Source organism: Culex pipiens, chromosome 3, assembly GCF_016801865.2.
Source record: "Culex pipiens pallens isolate TS chromosome 3, TS_CPP_V2, whole genome shotgun sequence".
NCBI classification, from domain to species: domain Eukaryota; kingdom Metazoa; phylum Arthropoda; class Insecta; order Diptera; family Culicidae; genus Culex; species Culex pipiens.
The window spans coordinates 186,019,935-186,034,731 of NC_068939.1; the positions used below are offsets into that span (position 1 = coordinate 186,019,935).

At 39.3% G+C, this 14,797-nt stretch overlaps 2 protein-coding genes across 2 annotated transcripts in view; both read right to left on the minus strand.

Moving 5' to 3' along the window:
* Positions 1-99: 99 nt before the first annotated feature.
* LOC120423190 (uncharacterized) overlaps positions 100-14,797 on the minus strand; it is a 65,250-nt gene continuing 50,552 nt past the window's right edge. The window contains exons 2-8 of the mRNA XM_039586889.2: positions 10,839-11,396; positions 5,825-6,898; positions 5,594-5,724; positions 2,537-3,023; positions 1,801-2,478; positions 1,653-1,735; positions 100-1,591 (exon numbers count right to left, since the gene is read on the minus strand). Of these exons, the coding sequence (XP_039442823.1) occupies positions 878-1,591; positions 1,653-1,735; positions 1,801-2,478; positions 2,537-3,023; positions 5,594-5,724; positions 5,825-6,898; positions 10,839-10,947 (3,276 nt within the window). The 5' untranslated portion in view covers positions 10,948-11,396 and the 3' untranslated portion in view covers positions 100-877. The remainder of the gene's footprint in view (positions 1,592-1,652; positions 1,736-1,800; positions 2,479-2,536; positions 3,024-5,593; positions 5,725-5,824; positions 6,899-10,838; positions 11,397-14,797) is intronic.
* LOC120423193 (cilia- and flagella-associated protein 157) lies at positions 3,055-5,156 on the minus strand. The gene has a single exon (XM_039586893.2). The coding sequence runs from the start codon at positions 4,821-4,823 to the stop codon at positions 3,096-3,098; it is 1,728 nt and encodes a 575-aa protein (XP_039442827.1). The 5' UTR covers positions 4,824-5,156; the 3' UTR covers positions 3,055-3,095.

Sequence of the window (14,797 nt, forward strand, 5' to 3'; positions counted from 1 at the left end):
AAAACAAATTTGATTATTTTCTGTTCTTTTTATTGATTTCTTAAACTTGTGTCCATATTTTTTTTTATGTCCAAATAAGTTATTTTGCATAACTTTAAATTGCCGAGATTAAAAAAAGAAGCAAAACAAAATTGTCTGTCATGATCGTCATTTCGAAGCGACCGCCAGTGAACGCACACGAAGTTGAAACGAACAAATCCGAGTTCAGCACTCAATTATGCAAAATGGCTTAGTTGAGCATAATAAATCAATGGACAAAAATTCCTTTAAAAATTGATTTATGAAAAAGAAGAAAGTTACTCAGGAGCCAAATTAAAATTTCAAATTTAATGGTATGACGAAGATGTTGTTCATTTTGCTTTTTTTTGTGAGGGTATACTGCTTAAATATCTATTTACAATCAGTCATTTCCATACAAGTTCGCTTATAATAAAATTCCTTATTGTAAAAATGTCTTCAAACTGTGATTTCAACAGCCGAAAGATGTCCAAAAACATCATTCGAGTGTCAAAACCACAGCAAAAGAGCAAGCCTTGAGATAACCCAGAGAAAGTTTGAACCAAACTGAGATTGAAATCTAACCGGAAATCGAACCAAAACACAGTGGTACCGGAAGCGCAAACAAGCCAGTTGGGCAACGCCTACTAATTACACGGCGCGTACTGCGATTAGTTTTCTTAAAATTAATCTTCTAAGAGAAGGAAGCAAAGTAATTGCGCTTCTTCTACACAGTTGGGTCTGTAAATATTCTCTATACTATCGCGTATCCAGTGGGGAAAATTCCTGACTAGAAAGAGGTCCCATTCTCTGTTTGGATATCTTCTACCGTAACAACGATCCCAGAATCCCTACACGGATATGTCAAATATTGTACGTTTCACACCTTGGTCGGTTTCGTGTCCTTTTTACTTTTTCGCGGTGTTTCCTTCGCACTTTGCCGTGCTATCGTTTCCTCGTCGTCCTCTTCGTCTTCATCTTCATCGTCGGCGAACTGGATGTCGGCCAGTTCGTAGAAATCGCCAATTTGCTTGTTATCGGCCGGTGACTTGGTGAAGGACGTTTCCTTTTCCTTCTCCTCGGTCGAATCCTCCTCCGGGGAACTCAGCTTCCGCCGCGCGTTGTTGATGGCCAGCTCCTGGAGGTGGTTCCGTTTGGCCAACCGGTTGTCTTGCTGTTCCGCTTCCGAGTAGATGTCGCTCTTGGAGATGCTGTTGACGATTAGGTAATCGTTTCGGCGTTGCTGAAGAATTTTTATAATTTCTTCGTTCGGTGTAATGTTGGTACTTCTGGGTTCCGAGTTTGTCCCGTCCTCTGTGTTGGACCGGTCCATATCGACTTCCTCCGTGATGTCCTCATCGTTGAGCGGAGGGATCCAGACTAAAAAAGCAGGATCCATGCCCAGATAGGAACCCGGAGCGGCTCCGGCGTTGGTCACATTGTAGTCGTAGTAATCCATCTCCATGTCTTCCGGATGGCCGAGGGAAAAGTCCGAACCGGCCAACAACTTGCGCAGGTTTCGCTTCTCCTTGCTTTCCTTCAGGTTACGCGTCTTGTAGATGTTTGCGATGCTCGGCGCTGGTGATGAACACTCCTGTTGGGGGTAGATTTGTGACTAAGATTTAGCATTCTATTTGCTTCTAAAGAATACTTACAACATCGGATGGACTAATGTTGGTCAGCGTTATCGTGCTAGAACCAGATGCAAGTGGGACCTTTTCATTTGGTGAGCAGTCTCCTGAAATTTTGATTATTTTATTAATTTTTCAATTTATTTTTAAATAATTATTACTAATTTTATACCTTCACTCTTGACTTCGCTCCGCTTTTCCGGGGACTTTTTGCCCACCCTTCTCGACACCAGCGGCGTCTTGTCCCGGTTGAGTGAGGAGTACGCCGAGCTAACGTTGGTCGATTGATCGTCCGAGAGCTGATCGACCATTTCCGTCGGTGAACTGCACTCGCTCCTCCGCCGTCCGTTTGGAGCGTCCAGATTGTTGAGCGCCTGCATAGGAATTCCGTCCATCTTTTCCACGGACGCTTCCTTCGCAAACTCAGCGACACTTCCGTCGGATGGATGGTCGTTGTTCTCCAGCGTGTACTCTACGCTCTCCCGGAAGCGGTGATGTTTGATGGAACCATTCTTGGGACGTAACTTGACGTACGAAGCAATCTCGGAGATCAGGGTTGTCGTCGAAACGGCACGTGACCGTGGTTGGTCGTTGTTGAGGGAGTTTCCCGAGCCGAACAACGTGTGTGCCGGAGAATCTGCCTCCGTTTGACTGATGGCCAGTTCGTACTTGCGGTAGCGGAACAGGTATTGGATCAGCAGTATGAATGTTATGAATATTATGGCGCTAATGAATACTATTGCACAAATGTGAGCTAACGTTAAATTGGCATAGCTAAATGACTGTACAAACGGCATTATCACCCTGCTGGCGATGGAAACTGACACGTTTGGTTGGTGATTCTCTGTTCCTGAAGAAAAAGCACGATTATTGTTGCGATAAATCTCCACAAACCCCGCTCAACTTACTAATTTGTTCGGCCTGTGCCAGAAACCCCGCAATGCAGTTCTCGTCGTAATGCTCCATTTTCCTGGAGTGAAACTCAATCAACAGCCGAGAACCGCTCGAAGTGGCACTCTTGCCCGACTCGATGTGACCGGAAGCGTACTCCAGGATCAGCTCGTTGGACAGTTTCTCCCCGTCACGAACCTTGATCCACTGCTGGTCGCACGGAAACCGGCTGTAGTTCATCGAGAACCGTATTCGATGGCCCTCGTCGCCTTGCACCAGCCAAAGACTGCGCTCGGGACAGCTCTCCGAGGAGGACGCCACTATCCGTTTCGGCTTGACCGCGCCCAAGTGAATGACGCAACCACACCGGCAGGCCGGTCCTACCTCGGTGCCAATGTTGGACACCTCGATCGACAGGTTGCTGCCGGCCACCGGACTGAACATGCACTCCCACGAGTCGTACGAGGACTGAACTCCGCAGCGTTCCGTTTGGATGGAGGAGCCCTAGGAATGAGATGGTTATTTAGTTGAATGAAAAGAATTTTTCTTTTGTCAGAAGAATTTATTTCAAAATTTTCAATGAAAATCGGATTCCTTTCCAGCCGAAGCGGACTCGATCGGTTCGTCCGCTATAATGTCCGGTGCGTCGATTATGATATCTTCCTGTCTTTCCGAAACCACCGATCGAACGTCCGACCCTTTAACGCTCCCCTCATCACCAATCGACCCTTCCTGCTGCTCATCCCCGTCCGAGTCCTTTTTGTCCTTAGTCTCAATTTCCTCGGCAACCCCTTCGGAAGCTGCGTCGCTTTTGGGTTGATCCTCTTCGAAGGACTCCTCGGACCCCTTGAACACCAGCTGGGATCCGCTGACGACGTCGATTATAACGTCACTTCCGGACGCGATTCGCACACTCAAGCTGTCCTTGTCGGCCGTCGATGATGAGGTGTTCGAGCTTATCAGCGGAGTGTCCGGAAGATTGAAGGTCTGCGTCTTTTCGATGATTGAATCCAAGGTTTCGCGTGGGATTACACCGAGATCTCCCTGCTCGTAGCCTTCTTCCAGGGCTGGTAGGGTTGCGACAGAGATGTCAACGCGAGGCTGTAAATCCAGGTTGGTCAACGCAGTCAGCAAATCAGCGATGATTCGTTTCCTTTTAATCTCCTGGTATGGTAGATCGTCAGCTTCTTCGTCCTCTTTGAAGGCGGACAATACGGTAAAGCGGACCGTTTTGAGAATCTCCGAGATACGGCTGAACTCTTTCTGGTGATGGTCGGACTCATTGCGCAGGGCTTGGCGATCCGTGTTGATGTAGTGAATGTATTGCTCGAGAATGCGGACCTTTTGTCGCAAATGGTTGTACTCTTTCTTGGTGGTTTGAGTTTCCGACTCATACTCATCGGCTTTATCTTTGAAAGCATTCAGCTGAGCGTTTTTCTGCAGCTGTTGATCGTACTGATCTGCAAGCTGTTTGACGAGATCCAACCGCTCCTGGCAGGTTTGCATCAGTCGTTGCTTCTCGACGACGTCAATGTCGGCCAAGTTGCGCAGCTCCGTGTTCTGGACCTTAAGCTGTACGTATTGCTTCTCGAGACGTTCCAAGGTGAAGATCATGCGATCCATCTCGTTGTTCAGGGCAATGTTCTCCCGCACGAGACGCTGCGTATGGGCAGCAACGCGAATTTCCGAAGATTTTGTAAACTCCGTTGACAACTGCAGCAGCTTGTTCTCCACGTCCTTCCTGAGACGATCCTTGTCCAGAATAACCTTTCGCTCCATCTCGTACAGCGTTGTCTTGTGACGTTTGTTCTGCTCTTTCAGCTCGGTATCTTGAGCGTCAAACTTTGCCATCAGCTCATCCCGCTGCTGCCGGAACTCCTCCATGGAGTTGAGCTTACCGGTAAGCAGCTTAATCTCCGACGTTAGCTGTTCGTGCATTGCCTTGTACTTGGCGTCCATGCTGACCACCTTCTTCTGGCACTCTTCATTCTCCTGATCGCGAACCTTGGACAGTTCGCTCAGCTTGTCCTCCAGCTCGATGATGACCGCTAGCTTTTCCTGCAGAGTCCGATCCAGAAAAGCCGTCACATCCGCCCGATCATTCTCGATCTGCTTCAGCTTACTCTCCAGCTCCTCGTTACGTTCCTCGATCTTGACATTGTGCGTCCGCAGGCGGGCCAACTTCTGGTTCAGATCGTTGATCGTGATCTCGAAGAACTGGCGATCGACGGCACTCAGCCCATCAACCGGCTGAACATCCAGGACGGCCTTTTTGGCCTTCTTTGCTTTCTTTTCTTTGGGCATTTCGCGGGGGCGTCAACGGAAAATTTGTCGATCTGAACTGTTCGAAGGTTCGCAGTAAACTAAACCGCACCCCGGGTTGCTAAGACGGTGTTATGCCGGATTACATGGCTAGCTGTTGTAAGGGATATTTGTCGGCAGGACTTTATCGATTAAATTTCCTTGCATGCTTGCATTTTTTTTCCTACATCTGTCCATCATGGCGCGGGCCAAAATGATTTACCTACATTCCGCAATTCGTGTTAAAGAGCATTGCTCCACATCAAAGATTGTTACATTGTAATTCAACGGGCCTGTTGAGCATTCGCTGCACAGAAGACCATGCACGGCGAGAAATTTTCAAGAGTCAAACCATTTAAAGAAAATTGAATAATGAATAGCGCGGTCTTTGGTTTTTTTTTTATCGCAGCAGCGGTTCCTTGTCAGGAACAGGGCAATAAATTTTCGATATTTTACCGGTGCGCCGTCGCAACAGCAGCAGCCACGGTGGTCGTTAGCAGAAGACCACAGAGCGTGCGTCTTTCAGTGTATGAAAAAAGGAGCTGCACCTGAGCACCACCTTTGAATAGAGGCCCATCACGGTGGGTCCGGTGGTAGAGGGTGGCGAGGGAGGCTTGCGACAGGTGGTCCTATAATAAAGGCATTTTCCCGGCAGGAGTCGGGTGAAAAACGTGGTTGGCCTTTGATGTGGTCTCGGTGGTCTTGGACGCGTAATGAGCGTTTGCATTCATTTGCTGGAGTAATATTAATAACTATATTGTAAATGAAATTACCTCGCAGAATTTCGCTCCGTAGCGTGGTGGTGGTGAGTCACAAAATCGGTACCGATTGCGAACGCCACCGCGACACGTGGTTGAGCAGTGGGTCCAGTTGCTCCATGGTCCCCATCCGCCGGAGTCGGATGCTGTGGAAAAAAGGGGGATAAGAGAATGTTTAAAAAATAATAATGCCAAGTACGCAGCAAACTCATAACGAAGCTCATTTTAATCAGCAAACAAACTCACGAGACACCGGAAGGGTTGGTACACAGTCCATGCGGATGTCGGCCACAGCTCCGGAAATTGCCTGGCTCACGTACACGAAGCAGTACTCGATGTATTTTTCATAGAACAGGTCACACCCAAAGTACAAAGAGTGCTGCCCCTTCATTACCCGCTGTTCGGCGATGTAGTGGAGCGAGGTTGGGGGCGCCAGGGATGTTACATCCGCTCGCAGCTTGCCGTAAACCCGAACCCGGTCGGACTGGTCGAGGATACAGGAAGGATACTGGAACAGCAGCCGGATTCCGTCGCCGTGCACATCACACGGGAATATGCTGCGAGCGTGAACAGTAAAAATGTACTGCTTGCTCCAGTCCGCTTTCAGGATCGCCCTCGCACCACTCAACATGCCCCTTAACGATGGGTCCGGATTAGAGGCACGCAAATGCAACAGGTAGTACCCTGCCAATCCGAAAAGATCACAACGAAAATTAATCTCCCGGGAGCGGGGGAACCCCCGCACTTGTTCGGAGAATAAAATTTGAGGTTTTGAAACGTTTTCCAACGGACACGCCTCATTCCGCCCACAATAAACCAGTTCAAGCCAAAACTCTGGCACATCACTCGATTCATCGTTGATTGTCGATGCCAATCCGGGACATCGAACGTCTGGAAAGCTCAAACTCCCCCGCACTATCTCCTCCGGGTACGTACTGATTGTATTAGGCACTAAATTCAAAACCGGCACCGGCCAGCTCACGTTGAGCTGCTGTCTGAGCCGTTCGTCCATCTCCAAGTCATTCCGAAGTAGCACTCCCGCCGGCTGTTCCACGCTCAACTCGTACATTCCACCGTACATAAAGTAACTGCACGGTATTTTGATTTGTGTCACGTTGTGATTCACGTCGGGTCTGATATCCAGCATCGAGATGGTCGTTCCGCCGGACGGTCTAACGAGCGAAATTTGCAGCCTCAAATCAAGCGCATCTTCGTGTTTCATCAACTCGCCACTATCCGCCTGCAGCTGGATGTCCAGGTCGTCCGTTTGGGCGGCATAGCTGGACGGGACCATGAGGCGTCCCTTGCGCAGACCAAGAGCTGTAAGGAAACAAAAAACAGGACAATATTTTTTCCGCTCTGATGGACGCGATAAAAAGGAGTGCGCCCAAACCCACATTCCGGTCGTGGGTCGACCCAAACGGGTAATTCTCTAGAATTTCGCAATTATTTCAAACATTTTTGATTCGGACATAACTTTGTCCATGAAGAAGAAGCCGTTTTGCAAGTCTACATACAATTTTCCGTGCTGGTTACCAAAAATTATCTGATATTATGATCGATTTGGTGTCTTTGGCAAAGTTGTTAGTACTGTTATTAAAAAAAGTAAATGTTAAAAAATCCTTATTTTTCATATTCCTTATATTGTTGTAACTTGATTTTTAAAAGTACTTTTTTTTGTTTAAGGTCGAAAATATGGTTTGTTGAATATAACCTCTTTTTGAGTCATTTTATCAAAAGAGCAGTTCTCTAGGATTTCGGTCATTCGATTTTTTTTGTATTTTTTAATCCGCCTGAAACTTTTTTGGTGCCTTCGGTATGCCCAAAGAAGCCATTTTGCATCATTAGTTTGTCCATATAATTTTCCATACAAATTTGGCAGCTGTCCATACAAAAATGATGTATGAAAATTCAAAAATCTGTATCTTTTGAAGGAATTTTTTGATCGATTTGGTGTCTTCGGCAAAGTTGTAGGTATGGATACGGACTACACTGGAAAAAAATAAAACACGGTAAAAAAAAATTGGTGATTTTTTTATTTAACTTTTTATCACTAAAACTTGATTTACAAAAAAACACTATTTTTAATTTTTTTTATTTTTTGATATGTTTTAGAGGACATAAAATGCCAACTTTTCAGAAATTTCCAGGTTGTGCAAAAAATCATTGACCGAGTTATACATTTTTTAATCAATACTGATTTTTTCAAAAAATCGAAATTTTGGTCGTAAAAATTTTTCAACTTCATTTTTTGATGTAAAATCAAATTTGCAATCAAAAAGTACTTTAGTGAAATTTTGATAAAGTGCACCGTTTTCAAGTTATAGCCATATTTAAATGACTTTTTTGAAAATAGTCGCAGTTTTTCATTTTTTAAAATTAGTGCACATGTTTGCCAAGTTTTGAAAAAAATATTTTTGAAAGGCTGAGAAAATTCTCTATATTTTGCTTCTTCGGACTTTGTTGATACGACCTTTAGTTGCTGAGATATTGCAATGCAAAGGTTTAAAAACAGGAAAATTGATGTTTTCTAAGTCTCACCCAAACAACCCATAATTTTCTATCGTCAATATCTCAGCAACTAATGGTCCGATTTTCAATGTTAAAATATGAAACATTTGTGAAATTTTCCGATCTTTTCGAAAAAAATATTTTCAAAATTTTCAAATCAAGACTAACATTTCAAAAAGGCCAAACATTCAATATTACGCCCTTTTAAAATGTTAGTCTTGATTTGAAAATTTTGAAAATATTGTTTTCGAAAAGATCGGAAAATTTCACAAATGTTTCATATTTTAACATTGAAAATCGGACCATTAGTTGCTGAGATATTGACGATAGAAAATGGTGGGTTGTTTGGGTGAGACTTAGAAAACATCAATTTTCCTGTTTTTAAACCTTTGCATTGCAATATCTCAGCAACTAAAGGTCGTATCAACAAAGTCCGAAGAAGCAAAATATAGAGAATTTTCTCAGCCTTTCAAAAATATTTTTTTCAAAACTTGGCAAACATGTGCACTAATTTTAAAAAATGAAAAACTGCGACTATTTTCAAAAAAGTCACTTAAATATGGCTATAACTTGAAAACGGTGCACTTTATCAAAATTTCACTAAAGTACTTTTTGATTGCAAATTTGATTTTACATCGAAAAATGAAGTTGAAAAATTTTTACGACCAAAATTTCGATTTTTTGAAAAAATCAGTATTGATTAAAAAATGTATAACTCGGTCAATGATTTTTTGCACAACCTGGAAATTTCTGAAAAGTTGGCATTTTATGTCCTCTAAAACATATCAAAAAATAAAAAAAAATAAAAATAGTGTTTTTTTGTAAATCAAGTTTTAGTGATAAAAAGTTAAATAAAAAAATCACCAAATTTTTTTACCGTGTATTATTTTTTTTCCAGTGTAGTCCATATCTATACCTACAACTTTGCCGAAGACACCAAATCGATCAAAAAATTCCTTCAAAAGATACAGATTTTTGAATTTTCATACATCATTTTTGTATGGACATCTGCCAAATTTGCATGGAAAATTATATGGACAAACTAATGATGCAAAATGGCTTCTTTGGGCATACCGAAGGCACCAAAAAAGTTTCAGTCGGATTAAAAAATACAAAAATTAAAATTGAAGAAAAAAGACCGATTTCGTAGAGAATTGCTCAAAAATAATTTTGAAGGGTTGAAAATGTGGTTCGTTGACTGTTGTGTAAAAATGTGAAATTTAACGAAAATTACCTTTCATTTTTTAAATTAATTGTATTGTCTTGTAGCTATAGGCACTTTAAGGTTAAAATTTACCAAAAATGTTCAATGAGCGGCTGGCCCTGGCAGATCCAGCAATCGAAAAAAATCTTTTTTTTTTCATTTTCTTGTTTTAAACATAAAATTCGAGTTCAGCGACCCAATTTTAGTTGCCAGTTGTAGTTTATTTTTTTCAATATTCGATCTCAGCCATCTTGGATTTAAAAATTCTAATTTACTTTAGCGTAGTTTAGGGGCCACACTTAAGCTTGATAATAAAAAAAAAGACGGGGATATTTTTTTTTATCTACGTGTTGAAAAAACTTCCCAAATCTGCAGGTTTAAGTTCAATTCAAAGGCTTGTTGGGACTCAAAACTGTACCGAATTTTGTTTTTTTTTCAATTATGATTTCCCACTAAATTAGTTTTCCTGGTGTTTAAAGAATTTGTCTGTGTCAAGGTATAAACATATGAAACACAATAGTTTATTGGACCTTTAAAAAAAACTCCAATTTTAAAAATAACCTTGAAGAAAAGATGTCTACTTATTTTAAATACCTTGAATTTTAATTTCTGAGCAGTGACTGTCAGTTTTTTTTCAAAGGTAAATTTTAGCTTAGTGGTCGCGGCATCAATTTCAAATGTTGGTTTTTATTTCAATTTTTATTTTCACTTTCTGAATTTTCAAATCAAAAAAGCATTGGTAAACTTGAACTTAAAAATGGCTTCATGTTTGCCTTTTATTTATGTATGGAATTTAACTCTTCGTTTGTCGCTGATTGGATTTTTAATTTTTTGCCTCCATATTTATAAGTATCAAAATTCCCGGGAGTCTCGACCAAATTTCCTGCGAATCGAGAGGCTCAAAAATGGCCAATTTCCAGGGAAATTTTTCCCGGGATTTCCCGCTCGTCACCCTCTAGTCTGGACTGTATTGTGAAATTTTCTGACATTTTGAATAAAAATATTTTCAAGTTTTGAAATCGGGATGCTTTAAAAAGCTTAATCTCTGCAGCTAGTTGTTCGATTATTAAATTTAAATAAAAACGCTGGACATTTTCTTAGCTTTTCCCAAAAGGAATGGCAGGCGTGCTTTTCTTTCATTTAATATTTTAAAAATTGCAAGAAAATGTTACTAGTAACTGCAGTATTGCATGTGTCAATTTATCAAAAATAATAATAATAATATCAAGGCATTTTCAATTACAAGTTTCTTGTTTTGGACCTGCTTTTTCTTATATTTTACTGTCAGTGATAAAAAGTTGTATTCCTATTTTTTCTGAACTGTCCTCAACAGTAAATCCACTTTTGCAAAAAAAAAAAAAATCAATTCCGAGATACTGGAACTAATGATGCAAAATGGCTTCTTTTCACACAGGCAATGCTTAGACAATGTTTCATCCATGAATAAAAAAAAATATCAAAGTCTTTTTACGAAAACTTAGAGAATTACTCAACAGCAGCAGCAAAAAAGAGGGGCCAGGAACATAAATCAAAATACGCTCTCACCATCGTTGATCAGCACGAGCAGGATGTGTACGCAGGCGAGTAGGATTTTTCTGTCCCCACCTCCCCCGCCGCGGACGCCACTGCCGCCAGCTGCCAGAGTGATGTGCATATTGCGTTGTCCAACCCAACGCCGGGTGGTGCCGGTGACGAGTGTGTCCTCGGGGCACCAGCAGCTGTAACCACGGCAGCAGCAGCACACAAGTGGACAATGTAATTGTTGATGCTTGGAATTTTCATTCTACATTCTTTCTGCTGATTCCACCCGTCGTCGTAATCCGGTCGACCGGCGACGAGGCAGGTTGGGGTGGTTCACGGTGTCCTGGACTGAATCTGGACAGTGGTGCTGCGGGTCGGCGGCGTGCGACATGTTGAGTGTTACGCACACGCTGCTAGTGTGACCCAAGTGCCTCCTGTCCGGTGTCTCACTACATGTGAAATTTGCTGCTTCCTTTTTTTATGTTGACGATGTGCCACTTTCCGAGCTGGGATTGAGGAAAGGGACTAGACTAAACGGGCCGGATGTGGTCTGAATCGGTGATAAGGACAAAGTGGTTTGACCTGAAAGGACGGAGAAGAAAAGAAGAAAACAGGGATATGAATATTGTTTTCGCATAATTTAACTAAATCCTAGATTGAGATGTTGGGCTTGGAGAGGAGCAATCATCGACTCGACCGTCTTGTGGGGTGATGTTTTCTTTTCGATTTTGTTAAATGCAGGGTTGTTACGGACGGCGCGGATCGCGCGGATGGCGCGTTTCGCGCGGATAGCGCGGATCTGGCGCGGATTTGCTGGCTAATTTTGCTCAGGCGCGGATTTCGCGCGGATGGCAATTTTGATAAATAAGTTAATTGAGAGAAATAGAATTACTTTCAAGTTATTAAGAAAAATATCAGGAATTACGAAAAAAAAAATTTCTTTTGGGTGCATGAATTTCATATTTTTTATTAATTGAATTTTCTTCTGAAACTGTTTGTTTGTATTGTTTTAGTACGAAACGTCTCCGGCTCTGAATATTTAATTTCATTTGAGTTTTGAGTAATGATTTTTAACCTCATTTATTTTTAATTTTATACTGGATTTATTCAATTTTTCATGTGGTAAATCAAATATTACAAACTTTTCCCGAAGATATAGACATTAGAATATGTAACAAAAACTATTATTGGGGCTTGTTCTGGTGGGCGCCAAATATAAGCTTGATATTACGTTACAGAAGCTGGCCTTCACTTTAGAATTTTAGATGGAATTTAATTGGTAGAAATATTTTTTTTTTCTAAATTATAACATTCTTGGCGAAAATAAAAAAAAAATCCGAACACTCTAAATTCTTAAATTTTTAAATTCTTAAATTCTTAAATTCTTAAATTCTTAAATTCTTAAATTCTTAAATTCTTAAATTCTTAAATTCTTAAATTCTTAAATTCTTAAATTCTTAAATTCTTAAATTCTTAAATTCTTAAATTCTTAAATTCTTAAATTCTTAAATTCTTAAATTCTTAAATTCTTAAATTCTTAAATTCTTAAATTCTTAAATTCTTAAATTCTTAAATTCTTAAATTCTTAAATTCTTAAATTCTTAAATTCTTAAATTCTTAAATTCTTAAATTCTTAAATTCTTAAATTCTTAAATTCTTAAATTCTTAAATTCTTAAATTCTTAAATTCTTAAATTCTTAAATTCTTAAATTCTTAAATTCTTAAATTCTTAAATTATTCATACATGCTGTTGATAAGGGAAAGAGATTTTGAAATTATGAGAAAAACATATTTTAAATATCAGAAATTAAATTCCTTTCGGAGTGAAATTTAAGCGAGAATTTTGGATTAAAAACTGTATGAAACTTCCTAGATTTTTATTTTTTTTGGCTTTCGAAATTAAAATTTTTATCATATTAAAATATTAGATTTTGATTTATTTTTGAGCTTATATTTTTGAAGTTAAATTTTAGGTTTTAAAGTATTGTATTTTCTATTTTGAAGATTTTTTTTCATGACCCTTGCCTTGGCCGTCTCTTGAGGTATTTTTATAAATGGATTTATTGCTTTCATTCGTTTGGAGCCTTTAAACATAAAACGAGTTTTTTTTATCAAATACTTTCTGAATTAGTTTTTCTTCATTAAAAAATTAAATTTCTTAAATGTTGGTCGCGATATTTTTTTATATGTCGCGGATTTCGCGCGGTTTCGGATTATAGGTCGGCGCGGATTTGGCGCGGATTTTTTTTCGACTCTCCCGTAACAACCCTGTAAATGTTTTCTACAAGGAAAAATTACAGGTAGATACAATTTTGACTATTTAGGATGATTAATGATAATAATCATCTCTTGCTAAATAAATCAGTTTTAAAGTTTCAAAAAATTATATAAATATATCATGATTTATTAGTTTATTCCAATAATATTTTTTGGAAATTCGAAATATAAAATAATTCGAATTTTCCTTCACCAATCTTAGTTACTTATCTTTGCTATTTCAATAAAAAAAAATCGAAAAGCTTATAAAAAATAACGAACAAAACAAAACAACACATAAAACCTTCTCCGTTTAAAAAAAAAAATTAATTTTGGGATCAGAGATCGGTACAAAAAGTTAAAGATTTTCTTACTTTTAACATCAAATTCGACTTCTACGACCACATTGTAGTCAAATTCGAATAGTTGAAAAAAATATTTTTTTTTTTGGTTCGATTATCCGAAGATTCGATTACACTGACCTAGAATTGCGCAGGCTCAACTCGAGGGGAAGCATTAAGTTTGAGGTCCCCAGAAAAAAGTTGAGTTGAGTTGAGTTGAGCCTGTATAGAAATTTTGTTGATTGGTGTTATCCAAAGTTAAATTTTGCCAAGGCCTTCGGATAATCAAGTCTTGACTGTAGTAACATAACTGTAATAATGTATAAGCATTTTGCAAAATTTCAGAACTTTTCGAAAAAAATATTTTCAAAAATTTTCATTTATGATCACTAATCTCTAAAATCGAAAAAAAGAACGAACAAAAATTTAAAGTTAAAATCAAAGTGTTTTTTTTTTCAAAAATGGCGTACTTTATCAAAATTTATGAATTTAAATTTTCGATTTCAAATTCAATTATTCATTTTGGGTGGGATTTCTATGTTTTCCGAAAAACATTTTTTTTTAAAAATCATAAGGCCGTTGCAAATATTTTTTGAAGTTTATGTCCCTCGGCTCTGACCAAAGTCGAGGGGGGGGGGGGGACTTTTCGTGGGACTGTACATTGGTATATCATGGAAACTTAAAATATTTTCAAAGGAGTTCAAACATACTAAATATGATTATAAACACAAGAAAATGTATTTTAACTAGTTTTCAGTTGATTAAACTTTCATTTTCATTAAAATTTTGAAGTTTTCGGAAAAATGTTTTTTTGCCCCCTGATTATTCAGGCCGACTTTGAAGAGGGAGGGGCGACATAAACTTTGAAAAATATTTGCAACGGCCTAACTAGACACAAAAAATGTTTGGCCGTACTTCTCGATGACTTCAAAGTTGCGGGTTTTTTTTCTCCTAAAATATTTATATCAAAAAGAATATGGATTTTGAGAAATTGATCTTTTAGTAAAAAAAGTGAACAAAAAAATCGGTTGATTTCTTTTTTCCGTGTAGCATTTTTTTAATTAAGAAAGTATTAGACTATGACAAACAAACCTGCAATTTTTTGTTTGTTTTCCTGCATACATTTGGCATTTTTTACGAGTTTGGCAAACTGTCAAACACAAAAAATGCAAGTTTGCTTGTTTGTTTTTCCATTGTCTAATAGCTCCTTCATCAATACCTACAACTTTGCCTAAGACATGAAATCGATCAGAAACCAGAGATTTTTAAGCTTTTTTTTTTTTAACTCTGTTTAATCCCCGGGCTCGAAATAAGTAACTATGCCAATATTGAGCCAAATCGGTTAAGGTTGAAGGTTCCCGATAGATCGTTGAAGATTGTATTGGA